This window comes from Macrobrachium nipponense, chromosome 2 (genome assembly GCF_015104395.2).
Source record: "Macrobrachium nipponense isolate FS-2020 chromosome 2, ASM1510439v2, whole genome shotgun sequence".
NCBI classification, from domain to species: domain Eukaryota; kingdom Metazoa; phylum Arthropoda; class Malacostraca; order Decapoda; family Palaemonidae; genus Macrobrachium; species Macrobrachium nipponense.
In genome coordinates this window covers 168,258,843-168,279,997 of record NC_087201.1, presented here as the reverse complement: position 1 = coordinate 168,279,997, position 21,155 = coordinate 168,258,843, and the positions used below count along the sequence as shown (strand labels likewise).

General features: G+C 36.1%; 1 protein-coding gene across 4 annotated transcripts in view; it reads right to left on the bottom strand.

The window, feature by feature from the left end:
• The window catches only part of LOC135221120 (uncharacterized), an 84,000-nt gene that overhangs the window by 20,501 nt on the left and 42,344 nt on the right, over positions 1-21,155 (bottom strand). For all 4 annotated transcript variants that reach the window (XM_064258938.1, XM_064258937.1, XM_064258940.1 and 1 more), the window contains 5 exons: positions 16,809-16,926; positions 14,864-14,992; positions 7,034-7,170; positions 6,570-6,681; positions 4,107-4,267 (listed from right to left, as the gene is read on the bottom strand). In XM_064258938.1, the coding sequence (XP_064115008.1) occupies positions 4,107-4,267; positions 6,570-6,681; positions 7,034-7,170; positions 14,864-14,992; positions 16,809-16,926 (657 nt within the window). The remainder of the gene's footprint in view (positions 1-4,106; positions 4,268-6,569; positions 6,682-7,033; positions 7,171-14,863; positions 14,993-16,808; positions 16,927-21,155) is intronic.

Genomic DNA, 21,155 nt, shown 5'->3' with positions numbered 1-21,155 from the left:
AATTTTGCAGTTTGACTCTTGTTCAATATTTCATTTCTGTTGCTTGGAATGGTACTAGTATCATTTCTGTCAAATTTCGGTTAAATGATAAATGAATTTATCTCCTTCTCTCTCTCTCTCTCTCTCTCTCTCTCTCTCTCTCTCTCTCTCTCTCTCTCTCTCTCTCTCTCTCTCTTCACACACACAAACACACAAAGTCAGGACAGCAGATGCTGTGCAAAAACAACAAAATTAAAATAATTGTCATCCCACTGACTGTGATAAGCTGTGCACTCCACCTTCACATGGGAAGTCCAAGTTACTTATCTGTTACACAACATAGTCTTGTTAATGGAAAACAGATAATCGTAAACTAGTATTCCTATTAATTTCAGATAATGTCAACACATTTGTCATTTTTATTTTCATGAGGTTACTTCAGCACTTTCAGGCTTACACAGTCACTACTACTATTTATTGGAGCTGCCTGTTTTGAATCTGGGTATGTATGATATTCCTAGAATCTGGGAATGCAGAAGAGATGCCAGATGCTCTGAATCTGGGAAAATAACTCGGATTTCAGACATCCCAAAATCCAAGTGGGCAGCAAGGCTATATAAATGGGTTTTAGGAAACCATACTCCAGGCTAGATTCCTAAAGGCTGGATAAGCAGCTGCTCCATAAATAAATGCCTGTTTAGTAATCAAGTATTCCATACAACAAACAATAATTCTCAAAGAACACACCTGGGATTTTTTCTGAGAGTGAAATGAATGAAAATGGTGTATACAAATAAAAAATGTCAGCATAAATAAGACTCAAAACTAAATACTATGTTTCCCAACAAAACCTCTTACCTACTACTGAAAGCACTTTGGACTTCCACCCACATCATCTTCTGTGTTACGTCCTCACTTATAATTCAAAAATGATAACTGGCACAAAGGTTAAATTGCAGTGAAAGAGCCAATCAGTCTCATGGACTGCATGAGAGGGTCCCTTACTAGAAGCTAGTTTTCATACCAAGCATATATTACCTAAAATAAGCAATATCTCAGTCCTCTATGAAATGCAAAGCAGAAAGCTTTTAGCTCTCAAAACGAGAACTACTGAATGTGCCTGATGCTGGAAATATTTACATGCCACTGCTACATAATGAGTCTGGAATAAATGAAAAATGTATAATTTTCAAATACTGATGATACCATGTAAAGAAAGTAAACATAACCTCTATTTCTAAAAGTGATTAACTATATTCATCATATAAAATCCTGGTATTTAGCTCAAGAATAAAATGTGGATCAGCTTTACAAGCTGTAAAAATAATTAGATAGGATATGAGAGGGAACTTTTACTCAAATTTCAAAATTTGTTAAGAAAATATCTTTGAACATGAAAGGCACTTCCTCTGATTCACTGTCAGTCATATACCTACATTTACTGAGGGGAGAAAGATTTAAATACACTAGACAGAGAGAGAATTACTATCTCAGTAGTCCTTGCTACTTAAGAGAGCCCCCTTCAGAACTTCCTGATCTTGATGAACAATACTAAAAAATTAATAATAAAAATAATCTGACTACTGCCTTCTGTATGAAGCTTTAGGGAAGGACATATCTGTCCCATATAAGATGGAAGGAAGGGGCCACATTGGCATAGGGTAATGATTTTCATTTGTGACAAATCTAACAAGAACTTTCATGAGTTCATATCAAACAAAGGCAACATAGCCATCATAATTGAAGCAACATAGTCATCATAATTGAAAAAAACATAAATAAATAAATGAAAAAATAACACTGAATTTACAGTTGATTCCATGAAATATGGTGTAAAAACATGAAGTCAGACTCACAAATGCACGAAACACAGCAAAACCCCAAACGCAAACTAAAGAAAAAGAAGACTGACAACCAAAAGCAGAATTCGGGGCAGAGGACTCACCAAAAGCAATCATTTCTCTCGGGTTCCCCAGCAAAAAACCTAAAGCAGTTAATGTGGAATGGGTAAATTCTCCTACCAAGAGAGGCGTTACCTAATACAGACACCACCTTACTTACAAATATTCAAGTTACGAACATTCAGAAAAAAATAAACGTGATCGCAAAATTAAAATGTGTTCGGAGTGCTCCCCTTTGCCAACCACAAGGTAAAATTTTCTGCCTACTTACAATTAATAAAGTACTATTGTAATTTATAAAATAGTACTAGTATATGTACAGTGTGTAGTACTGTACAGTGTTTTAGGATAAAAAATGTACTGTAGTACTGTACTGAAGACCAGCTTATGAACAAGTCAAGATATGAATGGCTGTTCGGAACATAACTTGTCCGTATGTAGGGAAGTGTCTGTACCTATGTACCACTCTGCTATTTTACAGAGCCATTTAAAATTAGGTCTGTGGCCCCTACCTCTGTAGACCAATGACCCCTCCATGTATGTAATCTGATACCTCATCAATATTCATTTAAACGTAAATATTCCTTTGCTCTTTTCCTTCTTTTTAGTGTTTCTCTTTAATGTAGATCTCGGCTCCATATTTTATTAGTATTCAGTTCCTAATCCTCTTTCTATACCAGGTATATTTATGTGACTACTGCTACAACCTAATGCTAATAACATGTAACACATAATAAGAAAACTTCACAAAAAATGTAGATAAAGGCAATATAAAAAAACTATCATGTCACTTTTTGTAAATGGTTGATGTCACCAACGGGATGGATGTTTGATATGCAGTAGCATGGGCATTGGTATTTTGTTCAAGACTGGTAAGTATTAGTAGTAAATACAACACAAAGTGCTTTGTTGTATAATTTCACCAATTTTTATTTCTTATACAAATTTCAGGCTCTTTGATGCCAAACATTCAACTGATCCAAGGAATTTACTAATTGTCTTTCGACACTTCAAGAATTTACTGTCCCCATGGATTTTCCCATCAACCTCAGTGGTTGATTTTGATCGCCAAGACAACTCCTGATCTAGACAGGGGCTAGAATCAGGTAAAACTTTCTGTACATGACAAGAATCCTAAAACAAATTACTTTTGAACTGATGGCTACTCATCTACAACTAAAGGAGCTGTGCCTACTGACACTTGATGTGATGATTGAAACTCTAATGTTTAAATCAGTAACAGTTAATACTGCTCTGAGGTACTAACTTCCATGTACTGAAATGAGAAATCAAACTGATCCAAGTGTGACATAGTCCTGAGAATTTGGACTTTTCAAAAATGCATCGTAGACAGACCCAAAGCAAGCGCACCCAGAATGTAGAAGTATTTTTAACTCAAATCTAATTGCTGCAAAGCTTCTCCAGGAAACTTACAACAAATAAATTCTTGGCTATATATGTAACAGTAATCACTTAAAATTTCCATTCAACTCTACCTTGACTTGGCAACTGATAACGAGTTACAACACTAATTAATAAATTCTCTATCAATATTTAGTCATGATAATTTATCATTTCATTCAATCTACAACAAGCTCTAGAAGTTTTATCAGGCAAGAACACCTTTTTCCATTTAGCAAGAAGACAATTTTATGACTGAGTATTTACTTCTGTAGTGAAGAACTTTCATGAGAAACACAAAAGCACTACGTATGACCCCAGACATCATACAAACTATATCTTTCCAAATAATTACTTGTATTTGAAGGCTTCCATTTAACACGATGAATGCAACCTGTTAACAACATTTTACCTAATATTTCAAATTTTCATCAATAACTTCACTATGTCGAGTACAAACTTCCACATTATGCACTTATGATGCAACTTACACTTATCACTCCACAAAAAGTACCTACAATCTACTTAACATCAGGCTTTACTGTATATTGTTAGCTTTCCTTGTTTACATGTGATTTGTGTTTTCTAAAGAGTACTACTTTTAAAATCTGTTTTTTCTAGAGTAGTTCGTACTTTTAAAGATGTCAAATTCTTCCACTAAACAACAAACTGTAGGTAAAGCAGAGGAAAGAATAGTTTACTACATCTTTGTCTTTTGGAAAATTTCACTTTTTAAAAGCAAGCGCAACACTAGGAAGCATTATGGTTTCAACAAGCAAAAGTTTATTAAGCAGCAACAGAGTTAAGGCTTATGCAGGTACTTACATGGTGTCCGGAGAGGCAGCTTTGTCCTCAGGGGGTAAATCTTTAGGACCAAGATCGTCATCGCAAACTGCCTGCGCTAAAGTTGCTAGCAGAGTGAGCACCCTTAATAATAACGCCTCGTTTGTCGTTGGTACTACTAGCGTACTCAGTTTTCTGGGTCCCTGAAGGATAATATTACACGGTTGAGAAACCAAGAACTGATTGTTAACAAACCAAAGCTACTAATTGAAAAAGAAACCCACAAAATCACTGTGTATAATGTGTTTACTTATAAGTATTTACATTTTATTTTACTCAACACTCGAGTACCTTCAAGCCCTATCTGTGGCCCATTTTCAAGAGAAGTGTAGGTTGTCAGCCTGTTACTGAACCATGAATAGTTATAAAACTGTATGCAAATACACACAAGAAAACAATCAGAAAAATCTAAAATCTCTGAATCATTCTTTGTAATTCTAAGTGGAGAGACATTGCTCTAGTAAAAATTACCATAAAACCAATGAGTTAACATTTAACCCTGACAAATGTGAAGCTACTGTGTTCGGTGATTATGATATTCCTGTACAGCTATTATTTTGTGGAACACAGCTAAAGGTTGCTAATAAGGTCAAACATTTGGGACATGTTCTGGCTAACGCAAGACATATATCTGATGCAAGTCCAATAATCACTGAAGTAAAATGTAAGATTAATGACATTCGTTGTCATTTTTATTTTTTGTCTGCCGACACCAGAGTTGATTGATGTACAAAGCCCCAATGTAAACAAGCTTAATGTAACATGGTAGGCTTCGTCCCGTAGGATTCTCAGAGGAAACCCACGTACTCGCTCCAGACTGCTTCTTTCTCTTATGACGTCCTCGCCACCAGTAACGGGCATTAGTGGTTGAGTGTTTTAATTTTTCAAGAATGTTCAATCATGAATCAAAAATGATTCCTTTTTATTTCACTAACTGCTTTGTTCTTATGGAATCAATTATGTGTAAAAATTTGCCATTTATTTCATTAAACACAAAAACTGATGTCAACAATTTGTTACATAACAATACTACCGTGAGAAGTATCAAACAGTTAAGAAAAATGATAATTGTGAAGATAAATGTTGGATCAATTGATTTAAAGAACTGATAGACTGCAAGAACACAATGATTAGCTCTTATGAAGCAGAGGAAACTTTTTTTACTTTAGACTTTCTCTGTGTTGAGTTAGATTTTATCTTTGTAATTAAAAAAAAAATATATGCCATTCAAGTAATGATATGTAAGTGCATATGAATAGAGATTTTAATTTGAAATTGAATTATAAATGTGTAACACTAATCTGTCATTTTAATAATCTCAACAAGAGATTATCAATCCAATATCAACTATATTACTTAATAAAACAGTGATCAAGTAATTGCTAAAAACAACTGTTCTAAAGTATCCCTGACTGACTAATTAACTGTAAATATAATGTCAGTGTTAAATGAATATGCCTCAGAAGTTCATCTATCAAAACTCCTATAAATATTCTGTAAGGCAGTCCCTGGTTATCGGTGGACTCAGTTAATGGCGATCCGTTTTATGACAATCGGCGGAAGACTCGGTTAATGGCGATCCGGTTTTATGACAGTCAGCGGAAGACTCGGTTAATGGCGATCCGGTTTTATGACAGTCAGCGGAAGACTCGGTTAATGGCGATCTGGTTTAATGACAGTCAGCAGAAGACTCGGTTAATGGCGATCCGGTTTTATGACAGTCAGCGGAAGACTCGGTTAATGATGATCCGGTTTTATGACAGTCAGCGGAAGACTCGGTTAATGGTGATCCGGTTTTATGACAGTCAGCGGAAGACTCTGTTAATGGTGATCCGGTTTTATGACAATCTGCGGAAGACTCGGTTAATGGCGATCCGGTTTTATGACAATCAGCAGTAGACTTGGTTAATGGCGATCCGGTTTTATGACAGTCAGCAGACTCGGTTAATGGCGACAATCAGCGGAAGACTGGGTTAATGGCGATCCGGTTTTATGACAATCAGCAGAAGACTCGGTTAATGGCGACAATCAGCGGAAGACTTGGTTAATGGCGATCCGGTTTTATGACAATCAGCAATGTATGGTGCCATAACATACTTAACAGAGGTGCCATTAACTGGTTATCAGCACCATTAACTGAAAATTGGCACCATAAGCGCCGTAAAGTACCAAGTTTTGGTTAACGGTGGTTTTCGCTTATCAGCACCCTGCTGATAACGGAACCCCCCACCCCCCCCCCCCATAACCAGGGACTTCCTATATATGAATTTGCAAGCACAATAACAAAAGTCACTACAAAAATATTTTTCCAGATCTACAATTACATATCCCAAATACAAAACACCACCTATTTACTCATGAACAATTCATGATGGTACCTACGATTATGGAAATTAACTATGAATAATCATTGGAATAAATCTTAACATTATGAAACTGAATTACCTCAGCTGCCAAAAGAGATGGTATCATTTCCTTATTGCAAGAAAGGTTGACCAATAACCGTAGACTTTGTAATTGTATGTGCGGATTACTGCTGTCCACCAAATTATACAGTCTGTAAGAAAATGCAAAAGTACATGTTACAAGGTGTAGATACTTACTGAAAAATAAAGGTTCCAAGTCTCAAAAAGTGTAACAATCTTCATTTCCACACAAATATGCACTTCTCAACATCACTTTCCTGCTCTAAAATCATAATGATACGTACTTGAAAATGTTCTAACTTAATTTAGGGAGTTTTAATTTTTTCAAGTGCTAATACTTTCTTCACTTTGAATTCTTTTCTTTTACTGCTTCACCTCACTAAAGTTTCCAATGAAACTTGCTTGTTATTCAATTTAACACAAATGGGAAGGGATCTACAAAGTATCTGTGTCTGGAACTGAGAAAATGATTGACACTCTTACCTATGTAGCATAGGGCAATACTCGTCATGCCATTCGCTAATGGTTGCGATATTGGTGAGGACAACCAAAGAGGCTAACCGAAGGGCATCATCCCCTTGACTGTTCTGCACAAAGCTCATTAAAATGGGAAGGCAATCCTGCAAGTGAAAGTAAAGCTTTTAAGGACAGATGAAAATGGAATGTTTATGGTACATAAGAAGGTACGTACATAGGTACGGCATTTAGCCGTTAAATAAAATTCAAAACCAGAAAATATGAAAGGCTTCAAATAAAAAAGAAAAAGATAATAAACATAAATGTTTCTGTACAAACAATACACCATTGCCTTAACTCAAACCTTACCATCTTAATGCAAAGGTGAAGAATGTGATATGACTAACTTATTCTTCAGTATGTAGACAACTGCCAACTTACAACCAGGTTTAAGTTCCTGATGACAGGGTGTATCTTGGAGTGGAAATATATAAATATGTAAAAAATATATGCAATGTCTTTAACTTTTGTACTGTACTGCTTATCTTGATAAATATGCAAGACTGATTTTCCAATTTCTAATTCCTATCTTGAGAAAGTATGCTTTAGTTCCTTGTCTATAGCACATCACTTTTATAATGGTCTTTATTAGGCATCTGCAGTTCCATTTATTTTGGTTTTTAGAAACATCTCTTTTCCATAACAATGTCCCTCTTCTGAACTCCTGTACTGATTCAGCCACTACCTTTCCACCCATACAATGCTGGTGATAGGGAAAAACTCTCTATCACGAGAGTATATATAATGTTCTAAAGGGTCCACAATAATACAAAGTGTAAAAAGTCCGTGTATAATTTTGAAGACTTATACACGGACTTTTTACACTTTGTATTATTGTGGACCCTTTAGAACATGCTGGTGATATCATTACTTTACATGCATTGTGTGGGCAACTTCTTGACGGCTTTTGTGTGATAATTGTAAGCTATACCTAGACTCCATTCCCAGTTACTGAAAGGGATATGCCACTTTTCAATTTCAACTTTCATTTTGAATGCCAGTCTTGCCATTACTTTACAGCATTCTTCAGAATAACCAGGAATATGATGCTGACTGTGAAATTCTGAATATGATGACTGGTTTCCTTTTTTTGATTCAAGGATTTTTTGTTTTGAACAGCCATATAGAACTTTTTCATACAAACTTATCATTGAAAATTAACTCTTTCATATGCCACAAATCCATCTCAGGCACTTCAGTCCCACTTTCAAGTCAAAGAAAGGATGAAAACTACAGTCAGCCAGTAATACTGTTGATGTATGGGCAGATCCAAGGGTCCCAAACAACTTCATATCTCATTCAAGGTGTCTAAACTATGCCAGTGATGAATTATAGTGGGGTTTGAAGGAAGGAATTCACATTATAAGTGATGACTTTGTATGAAAATATCAACATACTGTTTGTACAAGCCTTGTAGAAGATTAATGTCATTTGCTATTAACCAGTAAATACAAGTAGTATACACTGCTCCTAGTCACTGAAATGTGATGAACACTATCTTTAGACCTTTCTTTTTTTTCTTTAAAACTACTGAACTTTTATTTCATCACAAACCCATCACTTGTACAAAGGCCAAATCTCAAATCAGGAAGGAAGGATTGCACTGCTAAAAATGACAGCATTGGCTATTTGAAATTTGTAAAATCCATATAAAAATTCCTTGGGACTGCTCTTAGGCATCAAAATTTGTGTCTGAACAGATATACAGGGACTTGTGTCCACCAAAAATTAATTTCGATATGTAAAACTAACTCGAAGAGGCTTGTGCTTCAGACCTACCAAGGAATACCATGGGTTGGGAGTCCCATACAGCCACAGGGATGTAGCGAAAGGACGGCTCTAATCAATTCAGTGTGAAATAGAGGGAATGCTAATGGGGAATTAGTGTCATAGAAAACTAATATGGATAAATGGTAGGATGGTCAATGACATAAAGAAGACTCTACAGTCAGGAAACTCACCTGAAGAAGGAAATACCAGCCAACATGCCACCAAAGAACCTACTGAGTATAAGTCTACCAACCTGTGTATTGCATCACAGAGCACCTCCAAAGTTTATTAGATTCTATCAGAGACATACAAACAATGAGATAATTTGTAATGCTGGTTAAGAGAATAGGATCCTGGCCCCATGTGCAGCACAACAGACTGATTACCAATTTTCTTTTTTCTAAGAGGAGCTGAATCATCTTGTAGGATTATGTGGCAAAAGCCATAGATAATCACAAGTACAGAAAAGAGTATGTTGGAACAAATTAAACTTAGAACTGTTTGAAGTCACTCAAATTTCTTCTGGTAGGCAGTAGGCAGGATGGGTGTGCTTCATGTCACCCCATCTCTTCAGGTTCTTAACCTTAACAGTGAAAATGATATGCATTATAAACCAAGTGGTATCACTTATTAGGTTTTTTGAGGGGGCTAGTTTCTTCAATGTATATGTTGAGGACAGTTTTTACTGTATTATTACTATCTTCTATACAATTTCATATCAGAGTGGAGGTATTTTTAAATTCTTTTATACCAATTAAATGTGATGTGTATAATTCTTTGATACATTTTTTATTGTGTTAAATCATTTAGAACATATTTCTGACATCAATTAGCATAGTTTTTGCAATGACAGTTTTCATATATCAATAAATTATGTACTCTTCAAACCACTTTCCCTTTAATAACCAACTGTTTCAATTTGTGCCTGCATATTAGTTTCCAGCTGTTGCTTCATCTCACTTCTTATTTATTTCTTCTGCTGCTACAAAAATCTTGATGACACCAAGTACAAAATTTTGTCCTTATATTTCTTCTTCCCTTTCTCCACATCAACCCAGCAGTCAAGAGCCAGCCAAAGGAACTGATGAATCTCATGAAATTATTTCTCTTCCTTACCTTGTAAGATTATTCTGAGATGAATTGTCATCTTACAAATAAGGTGGAAACACTATATTCATTTTTGTACCTGTTCTCTAGAGATGAGTTACAATGTCAGATGCTTGGTCATTATCCTGGTTTTCCATTCATTTATTATTTGAAGGCTTGTTCTAGTAGTTTCTTCTGTCAACTAACTCTACTGGTGCTTTACTATTCTACTGGTGCTCTATTGCCTTCTCCACTGGACTGCTACCATTTTACTGCTCATCTGTCATTCTACTAGGGTTCAAAAGTACTATACTAGAGTTCATGTTCTACCAGCCATCTTATTGGTGTTCCAGCATTCTAATGGCTTCTTCTACAGGTGTTTCAAAGCTCTACTGACTACTTTATTTGACCTTTACTAATGTTTTACAGATCAATCTACTCATTCTTCTATTACTCTTTCAATGATTAGTTTGCTGGTGCTCACCTGTCATACTAGTTATCGCCTCTTCTACTGATGTTTTTACCTCTGTATTGACCATTTTTCTGGGGAGTTCTGCCTGCAACTGTTGTAACAAGTTACTGTTCTGACTGTTCTACAGGCTGCTCTTTTCACTGATCTACTGGTGTTCCACCATTCTATGATATTCAACCACTCTTAGTGTTCCATATTTTCACATATTTTTCTACTGAAGTCTGACATTCTACTGATCATTCTACTGACACCCTGAAATTCCGATTAATGATCTCCTGACCTTCTACTATTTTATCTTAATGGTCTACACTTCTGAACCTTCTATGAGTTCTCATCTAATGCTCCTCCATTCTTCTGGCATTCTACCATTCTACTAGCTAGCTGATCTACTAGTGTTCCACAGTTCTTATGGCTGCTCTACTATCACTCAGCTGTTCTCTAGTGGCTGGTCATGATTCCTTGCCTAGTGCCTCTCACAGTAGATAAAGATAATAACACTGCTAACCCTCTTTCACTTATGCTGCTGGCTTACTGCTTTCTTTCACCTGCTAAACTTCTTACCTTACACTCTTGATTAGTAGAAGTTCTAACATCTGAATGAGCCACTACCCCTTCCATGACTCGAACTTTTTAAGACTATCCCATGCGGTGTCTGAGTACGAGGCAACTACATACAACTCCTCCCATCCAAGACAAGTGATCCTTACCTCTGTTTCTTCTATAGATTTTACTTTGGACATGTTGAAACTCCTCCCAGTAAGTAAACGGACAGCCATACTTTGTTTCTTTATATTTGTTATCTTCCTACCATCCATCCTTAGGTACTGGCCTCTCAGGAACAAGGACCAAAGTATCCTTGGGTAGTTCAAGTCCTACATTTCAAATCAGACTTCCAATTAAAAGAGATTTTTCCCATTTCCCTGCATGAGCTTAGACTGTTTGTACGTATGCTTCAAATGCTGAGTCCTATCGTATGTTCGAGAAAAATCCCTACAGCCAGCATCCAGATCTGCTTTCAGCTGCTAAGACAGCCTTTATTGCAAAGATCATGTGGATATTTAAGCAAAAGGATAAAAAAAGTTGCTTATCTTTTTGTGTATGTTCTTCACCAGAGTAGGAAGGACCATTAGTGAGGAGATTGTATTGAAGTTAGAAGCAGACAAAGTGGTTAGGCGATGCTTAACCTATCTTATAGGGAAGAATGATGTCTTCACAGCTGCAGAGAAGCCCCTGAAATACATTTTATGGTAAATGAAGTGTGTAATGGTACATTGACTACATTCTGGTCTGGCCTTGAAGTCCTTCTGGGGGTACAGCATAAATATATATAGACCTGCAAGATTCCATTTTCTATATCTGAAATTCAACATTCCTAAAGTAGTCTGACTCTTTCAAGGGGATGTGCTAGAGGATTTAATACTCTCTCTCTCTCTATCAACTGATCTCTCCCCTATGCCATATGAAGAGCATCATGACCTGTTTTTTTTTATAGTGTATCTAAGTTCAATATTCAACTCGATAATAAAACTGTGGCATTGAGGAAAGTGGGTTAACCACTTGGTAATCATCATTGGAAAATCCAGCAATTACAGTTGTCAGCATAAAACTATCAGAGATTTAAGCTATTAACTCTGTTTCATAGCAAAAAATATACAGTAGAAATAGCATTTGACAAAACGAGTGGAAAAATACACCTTTTGTAATTGTAATATGTCAGTCCTACCAGGTTTTAAAGAAGCCTCTGGACAAGGTGGGACCACAATATAACCCTTGTCATTATACAGCAAAATGACAGGTTAACTCTGTACAAAAGATATAAGGAATCTCATGTGAACAGTATAAAAAAAATACTTAAATGAAGTAAATGAGGTGACGACCACAAATATAGATGAATTCAGTGTACAAAAATATATCAAACAGTATGCAGGTGTATACTATATATATATAGATATATATATATATATATATATATATATATATATATATAAACATTCATCAATGCAAATAGGCATACTCATTTAAATACTAAACATAATCACAGGAGAGAAAACCACTGATTTGCAGATGCCTCAAGATCAAGTTGTAATTCATTATAAAGACAATTGCTCTGGGGTTGAAGGGTAAACAATAACCTTTGCCCAGCCAGGCAAAGTCACTTAGTACTGTGCATATGCTGCCTGGCTTAATATTTATGTCTTAGTGCTAGTTGGCTTATTGATGATGATGTGGTTTGATGAGGAAACAGGGTAAAAGTCACAGGACTTTGGTGGGGGTGGAGGGAAACTTGCATGTGGACTTACTACTCACATACTCATACACACACACACACACACACACACACACACAGAGAGAGAGAGAGAGAGGAGAGAGAGAGAGAGAGAGAGAATGTGTGTTTACGTAACTTTAAGATGCAATTCTGCTGTGCTTATTTATATTTATGAATACTACCATGAATTGTTGAAATACATTTTGAATGTGTGTCAAAACACTGCCTGCAGTACGAAGAGTAAAAATGAGGAGAGAGAGAATGGGTTGAATTAATCCAGTACAAGAATAATATATTCAGGTCTTGTTTGAAACTTACTCCACTGCCTTTCTTTCATGCATTCATACCATACACTGCTGAGTGTATGTATATACAGTACAAGGGCTGTTAATGAGTCTGCACCAGCATTCACATAAGACAGTAAAGTCAAATTTCCATCAGTTTGTTTTTTTGTTTGTTTGTATGGTGTTTTTACATTGCATGGAACCAGTGGTTATTCAGCAACGGGACCAACAGCTTTACGTGACTTCTGAACCACATCGAGAGTGAACTTCTATCACCAGACAAATTTCCACCAAGAGTACTGTAGAGCAGAAAGGTTCCCTTTATATACAACTAACCCTAGCATCTATTTTATATCATGCTTACCTGATCAAATGGGGACCATAGATATGGTACATTATCAAAATGGAGTAGCTTATTTTAAAATTTATTTCTCTAATCTTTGTGCATTTGTTGCTATATGTACACACTATTTATTACATTTAATTCTATACATACCTATACACATAAATATAAATAGTTTCTTTGTACCACTTGTGTGTGTGTGTGTGTGTGTGATGATACGTAATTTGTGCATCAAGATGCAGGTCTCAAAGATTGCTACACTGTTGGTATCTGTGGGTGTAATTCATGTAAAATAGTTTCAATTGACTTATGAAACTGCAATTCTGTTGTTTTTCTGAGAATTCTGTAGGTTTTGCTGTTATTATGATCATGAAGTAGTTTATACCATACCGGTGACCTAATTTATTTAGATTTTATTCATTAAATTAAATCTTTACCTATGTAATTTTTGTTCATATATGATAGGCTAGGAATATGGCACGTTTAGCATAGGTGTTTGGAATAGCTTAGTTTAGACTAAGCGCTTCACAAATGTCTGCAACTCCCTTTGATCTCTTAGCGCAGATAAAAAGGAGCTTATTGTATAAGTATACTCGTGAGGGAGTTGATACCAAGTACATATCCTAATATCAAGAAGTAACTACAGTAGTACATGTACTGTATTTAACATAGTTTTATTTGGTTATAGTAAATTATTATGTAATTCCTAATGCAATACTGCAGTAGTAAATGATTATGTAATTCCTAATGCAATACTGCTGTAGACAGATAAAGATAGGTTAGGCCTAACTGAAGGAAAACAGTAAGCTAGCCTTTGCTAAGTCAAAAACGCTTTCGATCAGTTATTCTATAAAAGAATAACGAACAACCTTAAGGCATAACATTACGCTTTGTCTGACATATGTTTTATCATAGTTTAAAAACATTTCTCAATAAGCACCTGCAGATGCAGCATTTTGATAGTCCAGCGCAAAATCAGTACCAACAATGCCAGTCTAACGAACCTACTGTAATGGGTTTGTGGTGAAACAAAGGAAGAAATCTTATAGACATGTCAATATAGGTACAGACACCACACTACTTATGAACATCAAGAGATACAAACAAACAGAACCGCAAATTAAAATTATGTTCGGAATTCTCCCCTTTGTCACACTTTAAGTTCAAATTTTGTTCTGTGTGCCCACTCTGCACATACAGTATACTGTATATGCAGTGTATTGTGTTTTAGGATGAATAAACCTACAGTACAGGGCTGTATTGATTTTCCATACGTCAGCGTGACGAGTAAAGTAACCAACTTATGAACAATTCAACATATGAACGACCGCCTGGAACGCAACTCATGCGTAAGTAAGGTGGTGTCTGTACAGTATAGGTAACAAATGAAGATACACAATATAAGTCTCCCATATCTCCATATCAGTGAACATAATTAAGCAAGACTTGTTTTGACGGCACATTTTGTTTCTTATTCTCCTTATATTGTATCAAACATGAAAACTGTCATGAAGAGATGACAGAGAAAGCGCAAGATACAGCATAAAGATAAAAAGGAATAGAATCAACGCCTTACCTTGGCTTGTCTAATATTTTCTTCCGATAACACTACATTTCCCAGTGTTTGGACAGCTGGTAACCGAACATCTGTGTCGTTCAGCAGGGTTGTGAGCCGATGAATGCAACCTACTTCTCGTAAAAAATCCTGAAATAGAATGGTACTTGCTTACATTTCACTGTAACAGAAGGGATATTTTGACTTTTTAAACTAAAGTAATTACAGTTTAATTAACAAAAAAATAAATAAATACAGTCCAGTCTCGAATTATGCGTGTTTGAATTGTGCGATTCCCCTTTTATGCAGTCGCTAATTCTAAAAATCGATTTTCGGTGTCTGTGAAGCTGTTCAAAGTCTGCGAGTCACGTGCCGCAAACCGTATCAAATCTATTTGTCTTTTCAAGTATTTTAGGTTGGGGGGGGGGGGGGGGGGCTTGGGGGGGGGGGGGGGGGGGGGTTTGGGGGTTTGTTAGTATCTGAGAGAAGGGGTGGGGGGGAATGCTTAGAGGAAAAAAAAAACAATATTATTCCTACAGGGGATGCAAGAGAAATATTAACTACTCAGCCTTAGCTAAGACGGAAGGCTCTGCCTCAAGCATTTGTGACGTCATAGCGCAGTTTATATTCTGAAGGCTTCTGCTCAGCCATTAGCTAAGAAGGAAGGCTTCGCCTCACGCATTTTTTTTTTCATCTGTGATATCATAGCGCAGTATGTATGAATGAAATGATCGGTATCATTATCATCGCCATACATATTATTCAGATCTACAAGGTGTATTCTAATCATCCACATCATGTATGCATCTGCTTAGAAGCCAAAGAGGAAGACCTCTTTTCTCGAAACTAAAAAGCTTGCCCTTAAGTTAAAGACGAAGGAAGGAGCAACTTCCATTTTGGCAGTAGTCAACAACTTGAAATCTGTCATTGTTGAACATGAAGTAAGAACTTTTTTCTAGGTTAACTTGCTTTGACTAACTTTTGACATTTGATCATTTATTTTTTTTCTATTGTTGATAAAGGTTTTGATTAAAATGACTAGTAAAAGTGATTAACAGAGAAGCAGATGTGTTTGAGAGAGAGAGAGAGAGAGAGAGAGAGAGAGAGAGAGAGAGAGAGAGAGAGAGAGAGAGAGAGAGAGAGAGAATCAATCGATCTAAACTTTTCAAGAAACTGTCGAATAACCGGCAATCTTGAGAGTTCATTCGTTTGTTTTATATGTTTTTCCCAAGTTTTTACTTAGGTTCGGTTATTTTATTTGTCATCTTAGACTGTTTATATGTTAAAATATTTATTTATTCTGTTGATGTCATGTCTTTGGTAACCTAATCCCTTGACTATTACGTATATGATACATCGAGGACAATTTTGCTAATTAAAATTAAGTGAAAAAATAAAGTTAGCAAGCATGAACATATTTTTTATTCAATGCCTTTTTTCAAAATTACTAAAACTAAGCATATGAGATATCTTGTGATAGACCAAAATAGGTAGATACAATATGTACGAGATAACTCGTTAATGACCATAAACAGTCTCAAATTGAGTTTTTACAAATCACTATTTTACATACAATAATCATTTTATGTTGAAGTTCAGATTTCTCGTGTCTGTGCAACATATCTTTTTCAATTAATTACAAATAAAATCACTGGAATCTCTGACACATCATGTTAAAAAAATAGGTCCCTTGAAGGGTTTACTATCCATACAAAACAAATTAAAACAAGAAGTAAACACTTTTCATTGATAAACTGGAGGCTCTCATCCCATCCAAAGATCTCATCCTAAATTTAGTAAAACTTTTATACCTCTTCGTTTCGTTTTCAATATATAGCAACAAGACATATTCTCAGCACAAAAGGCAAAGTGGCATGGGTAAATGAAAATGTTTGTAATTCACAAAAACACATGAGCCTTAGTATAATAATTTTAGAAACTAAACATAAAGACAGGTTATACTTACAAGATTAACACTAAACGCAGCACAGTTGGCAATAGTTACAAGACTTTTTCTCACTATATCCTTATCTTCTGAATATAATAATGCTACCAGGCTCTTGGCTTCGTATGGTGTTAAAACCCTACAGAAAAGAATAAAAAAAAATAAGTTCATGTTATTCAATACCAAAACTCAAAGGTGACACAAGACTATACTGACATCAAAAAACCATTAATGCAATACATAAGTTCATTTGTCATAAGCCATTCAGTTATACATCACTTACACAGTAACAATTCATAATCAAACACATGTGCAAACAAAATCTTTCATTTCAACAAAGTTGAAATGAAATGGGTAGCACAACTCAAGCCAGCACACCCACTTAGTACATATAAAATTAAACATACACCATCACCCTTTGCAAACAAAAGATGAGAAGGCAGAAAATAAATAAAAACCCAAACCAGATAGTAAAAAAGAGGATGGAAAAATAAATGCACTGCTACTTGCAGTTTAAAATATATAACTTTAAAAAACGAGCTATTTTGTATACAAACCTATTAGTTATACGTAATATTAAAGAAACAAACTCATTACTTACACCCCATTTCATACATCAAACCAAAATCCCAGACACATAAGTCTTCTGAAATACAAGAGGTCTGTAGCAGTCAGAAGACCCGTGTATGTACTACAGGCAGCCCTCGGTTAACAGTGGGGGTTCTGTTCCCAGCTGATGCTGCTGACCGAAAGTCGCCGTTAACCGAAAATCAGCGATAACAGCACTAAAAACCTGGTTAACGACACCGCTAACTGAAAATCAATGGTAACAGCACTAAAAACCTGGTTAACGGCACCGCTAACCGAATGTTACTGCCGAAAACCAGAGAATGGCGCTGCGGTTAACTAGAAATTGGCTCTACTAACCAGAAATCGGCACCAAAAATCCAGTTAACAGCATCACTAAACAAGCCCCGTAAAACCAACCAGCCGTTAACTGATACCGCGGTTAACCGAGGGCTGCCTGTACTCTAGTATTGGCTGAACTATTAGCTGCAAGAAATTCTTTAAGTAATGTAATGGGCTTGTAAGAAAAGTGTTTTTAAAAATCACACTTCCCGCACCACAAACCCATTACTATAGTAGACTCGCAGCATCCGTGCATCTGATGTCTAGGCCAGTCCCTTACGATGCTTCTGATTGGCTGTTGATAAGCCAGTAACAGGGCAGGAAACTCAGTCTCTCTTGAGAGTTCATATAAGCAGGATGTATGTTTCACCTCTCCTGAGGGATACTTTTGATAGATGCATCCCTCAAGAGAGGTGGAACATGCATCCTGCCTATGTGAACTCTCAAGAGAGACAAAGTTTCCAGCCCTGTGATTGGCTTATCAACAGCCAATCAGGGGCGTCTAAGGGACTGACCTAGATATCAGATGCACGGTTGATGTGAATCTACTATAGCAGCGTAACTAGAATAGCAACTTGGGAGGGAGTCAGGCTGCTAATTCTCAAGAGTGGACTAACAGAACCTGTACAGTCCCAGTGGGAGCATTTGGGAGTGAGACAGTTATCTGTAACAAAGCTCAAAATAAACATAGAGTTGTACTGCAAAGTAAAAAATCTTGAAGGTAAAAAAGGGGTAATTCCAGGAAGAATAACAGCATTTACTGTGCCTGACAGACTGCCATGACAGAATAATTATTATTATCATTATTATTATTCAAAAGGTGAACCCTATTCATAAGGAAAAAGCCCTCAGGAGCCACTGACTTGAAATTAAAGTTTCCATAGAATATGGTGCTCATTTGAGAGAAGTAACAGCAGATGACAGGAAATATAGAGGAAAGAAGAGGTCAATCATTAGAAAATAAAAAATAGATAAAAACAAGAGAATAAAAAATACAAGGAGAATTGCTTATGGGTAATACTGCATTTCATATATTATCTTGAATTTTGAAGTTCAGGTTGCACAATATCCTAAGGGAGACTGCTTCAAAGTCAGCAGAATTAAAATAAAACTAAGGTGACAAGGATCATGAATCACTCAAACTCCTACTACTGGCCCTAAAGCGTAAGAGTCTAAATACAGATGTGATGAGCACCCTGATTTTGTGTGCTGCTTCATCACTGTTGACCTGCCTGAACCAAAATGAAATTGTATTCCTTGTCTCTTCCTTTCTTCCTTGCTAGTCCTGTTGAAAGGAATATCCTAGATGTGTCTAACTTGGAATCCTTGGTTCTTTGAAAATATTGCCTAACCAATCTGATTGGTCAAAGGAGAAAATCATACGTTCTCGTAATAGTGGACGGCCCTGGGGACTGTTCCTAGCTACTTGACGTTGGGTCTTCATCACTAATTCCACTGCAAGGAAAAAGCCCTTCACCAATGCTTACATAAGTGCTGTGATTAAAAAATGAAAGGTTTGACCTAAAGACTTGTAGGGAGGGTCAACAAGACTCTTCAGATCTTGGAAGACATTCCATCTAGGAAGCTCGATTGCCTTTTGGGAAGCTATTTCTCAAATGTTGAAACCATAGACCTTTGGAATCTTGTGGGTTTTGATCCAAGCAAAGCAAAACTATTTTCATTCAAAGCAAAGCAAAACTATTTTCATTAAGACCGTAATATTAATTAAAATTCGCTTCCACACGGCAAGAATCACATGAAAGAGAACTGACCCATATCCATCGATACTTAAACAGAAAATTTCTTTGGATGCCTCAAAAATGAGAAAATCAGTTATGAATCAGTCACAGAACTGGCTGTATTTGGATTACCTATATAGATGTTGAGAGCAAGGTTCCAGAAAATAAAGCCAATGTTTTCCTCTTAAAATCTACTTTACCCAGGAGTCTGCCCCAATCTACTGTCAGGAATGCCAACCAGAATTTTGGGAGACCAGACCATACTAGGATAGAAAGACACCTTGGGAGGAAAAAATGGCCTGCCTCTTCTTGATCTATTGTATGGCACCAGCAAATCCTCTTAAAAACCATAAATCAAATTCATTTTCTCTTAAAATAATTCTGTGCAATGAAGGACGGTTAAATCACTGGTTAATCAGCTTTAAGTTTAAATATCATGGGTTCTTTAGTCCTATGACATATTTGGCACTGAATAGATTTTATATATAGCTGCAAAACAGCCCTATAAACTAGAGATACCAATCTTAAGAATTACTAATGCTTTCCTTTACTCAACCAATTTACTATAAATTCTTATCTTACAAGACAAAAATTAGAGCCCAAATAAATGTGGGAGAGAAAGACCCCAGAGTTATCATACATCTTAATTACCCACTACGTATTAACAAGGTCATGTCCATTTCAGGAAATGATATGACCTGAGGAGATGAGAAAAACTGTCATTTTTAAAATGACCATTCATTCACTCAGATAAAAATTATATTTCATGATTAAGCACACTTGTCAGTAAGTCATAGCCTCAAAATACTGTGAAAATTTCAAAAATTTAGCAGAAATCTAGAAACTGTAGGAATCAACTCTACTGAATTCCAATCAGTGATGCTGTCCCTGTCAAATTCATTAAACAGAGAAGAAAGAGCGCCAGGAAATAATTAAAAGAAAGATAAGATGATTTTTCATGAAAAGACTCAATGCATAGGAAAGCATGTGATGGTCTAGAGGGTCCACAGGATAAAATAAAATGGAGGGGGGGGGAAAAACTAGACGATAACAAACAATGCACCATCAAATAACATATAACAAAAAAATAAAGTTGGAAGAAAAAGATGGATAAAATTTAGCTTGCAAGGAGAGGATTGAAAGCCTTTTAGGAAGCTTAGGATGCGGGGGTTTGATGAGATCCAATTAAAGGAGTAAAAATATATACAGTACAGTAGAAAGGGCACTGTCAAAAGATTACCTAAAGTCCTTGCAAGGACGACTAAAGATGAATAATATATGACAAGGAAGGAAACAGTCATCAAAACCAAATTAAAAAAACTGAGACTTCAAGTGTTACTAAAATGGGCATTGATAAATGAAAGGTCATAAATCTAGCTATAGCAGAGCATCATGAATAAATATTTACGGTCATATAAGACCACTCTTATAGGGGTATGGATTGAACATGGAGCATGTTTAAGGTAAGGCAAAGAATGAATGTAGAAATAAAAAAACAGCATGACAGAGGTTCCGGACCCTTCCATTCACGTACGTTTGAACGTGGAACGGGTTTTGAACGCCCCCCCAACAGAGTCGTTAATTGATACAGATTGGTAACATTTCAACAGTTTGTCTCCAATGCAGTTTTGACTTCTCTACCTCTAAAACTACTTGCAAACTTTGCAGACTCACTAATTACCTTACTGACGGCCTAAAACGACAGGACAAAATCTCAGCG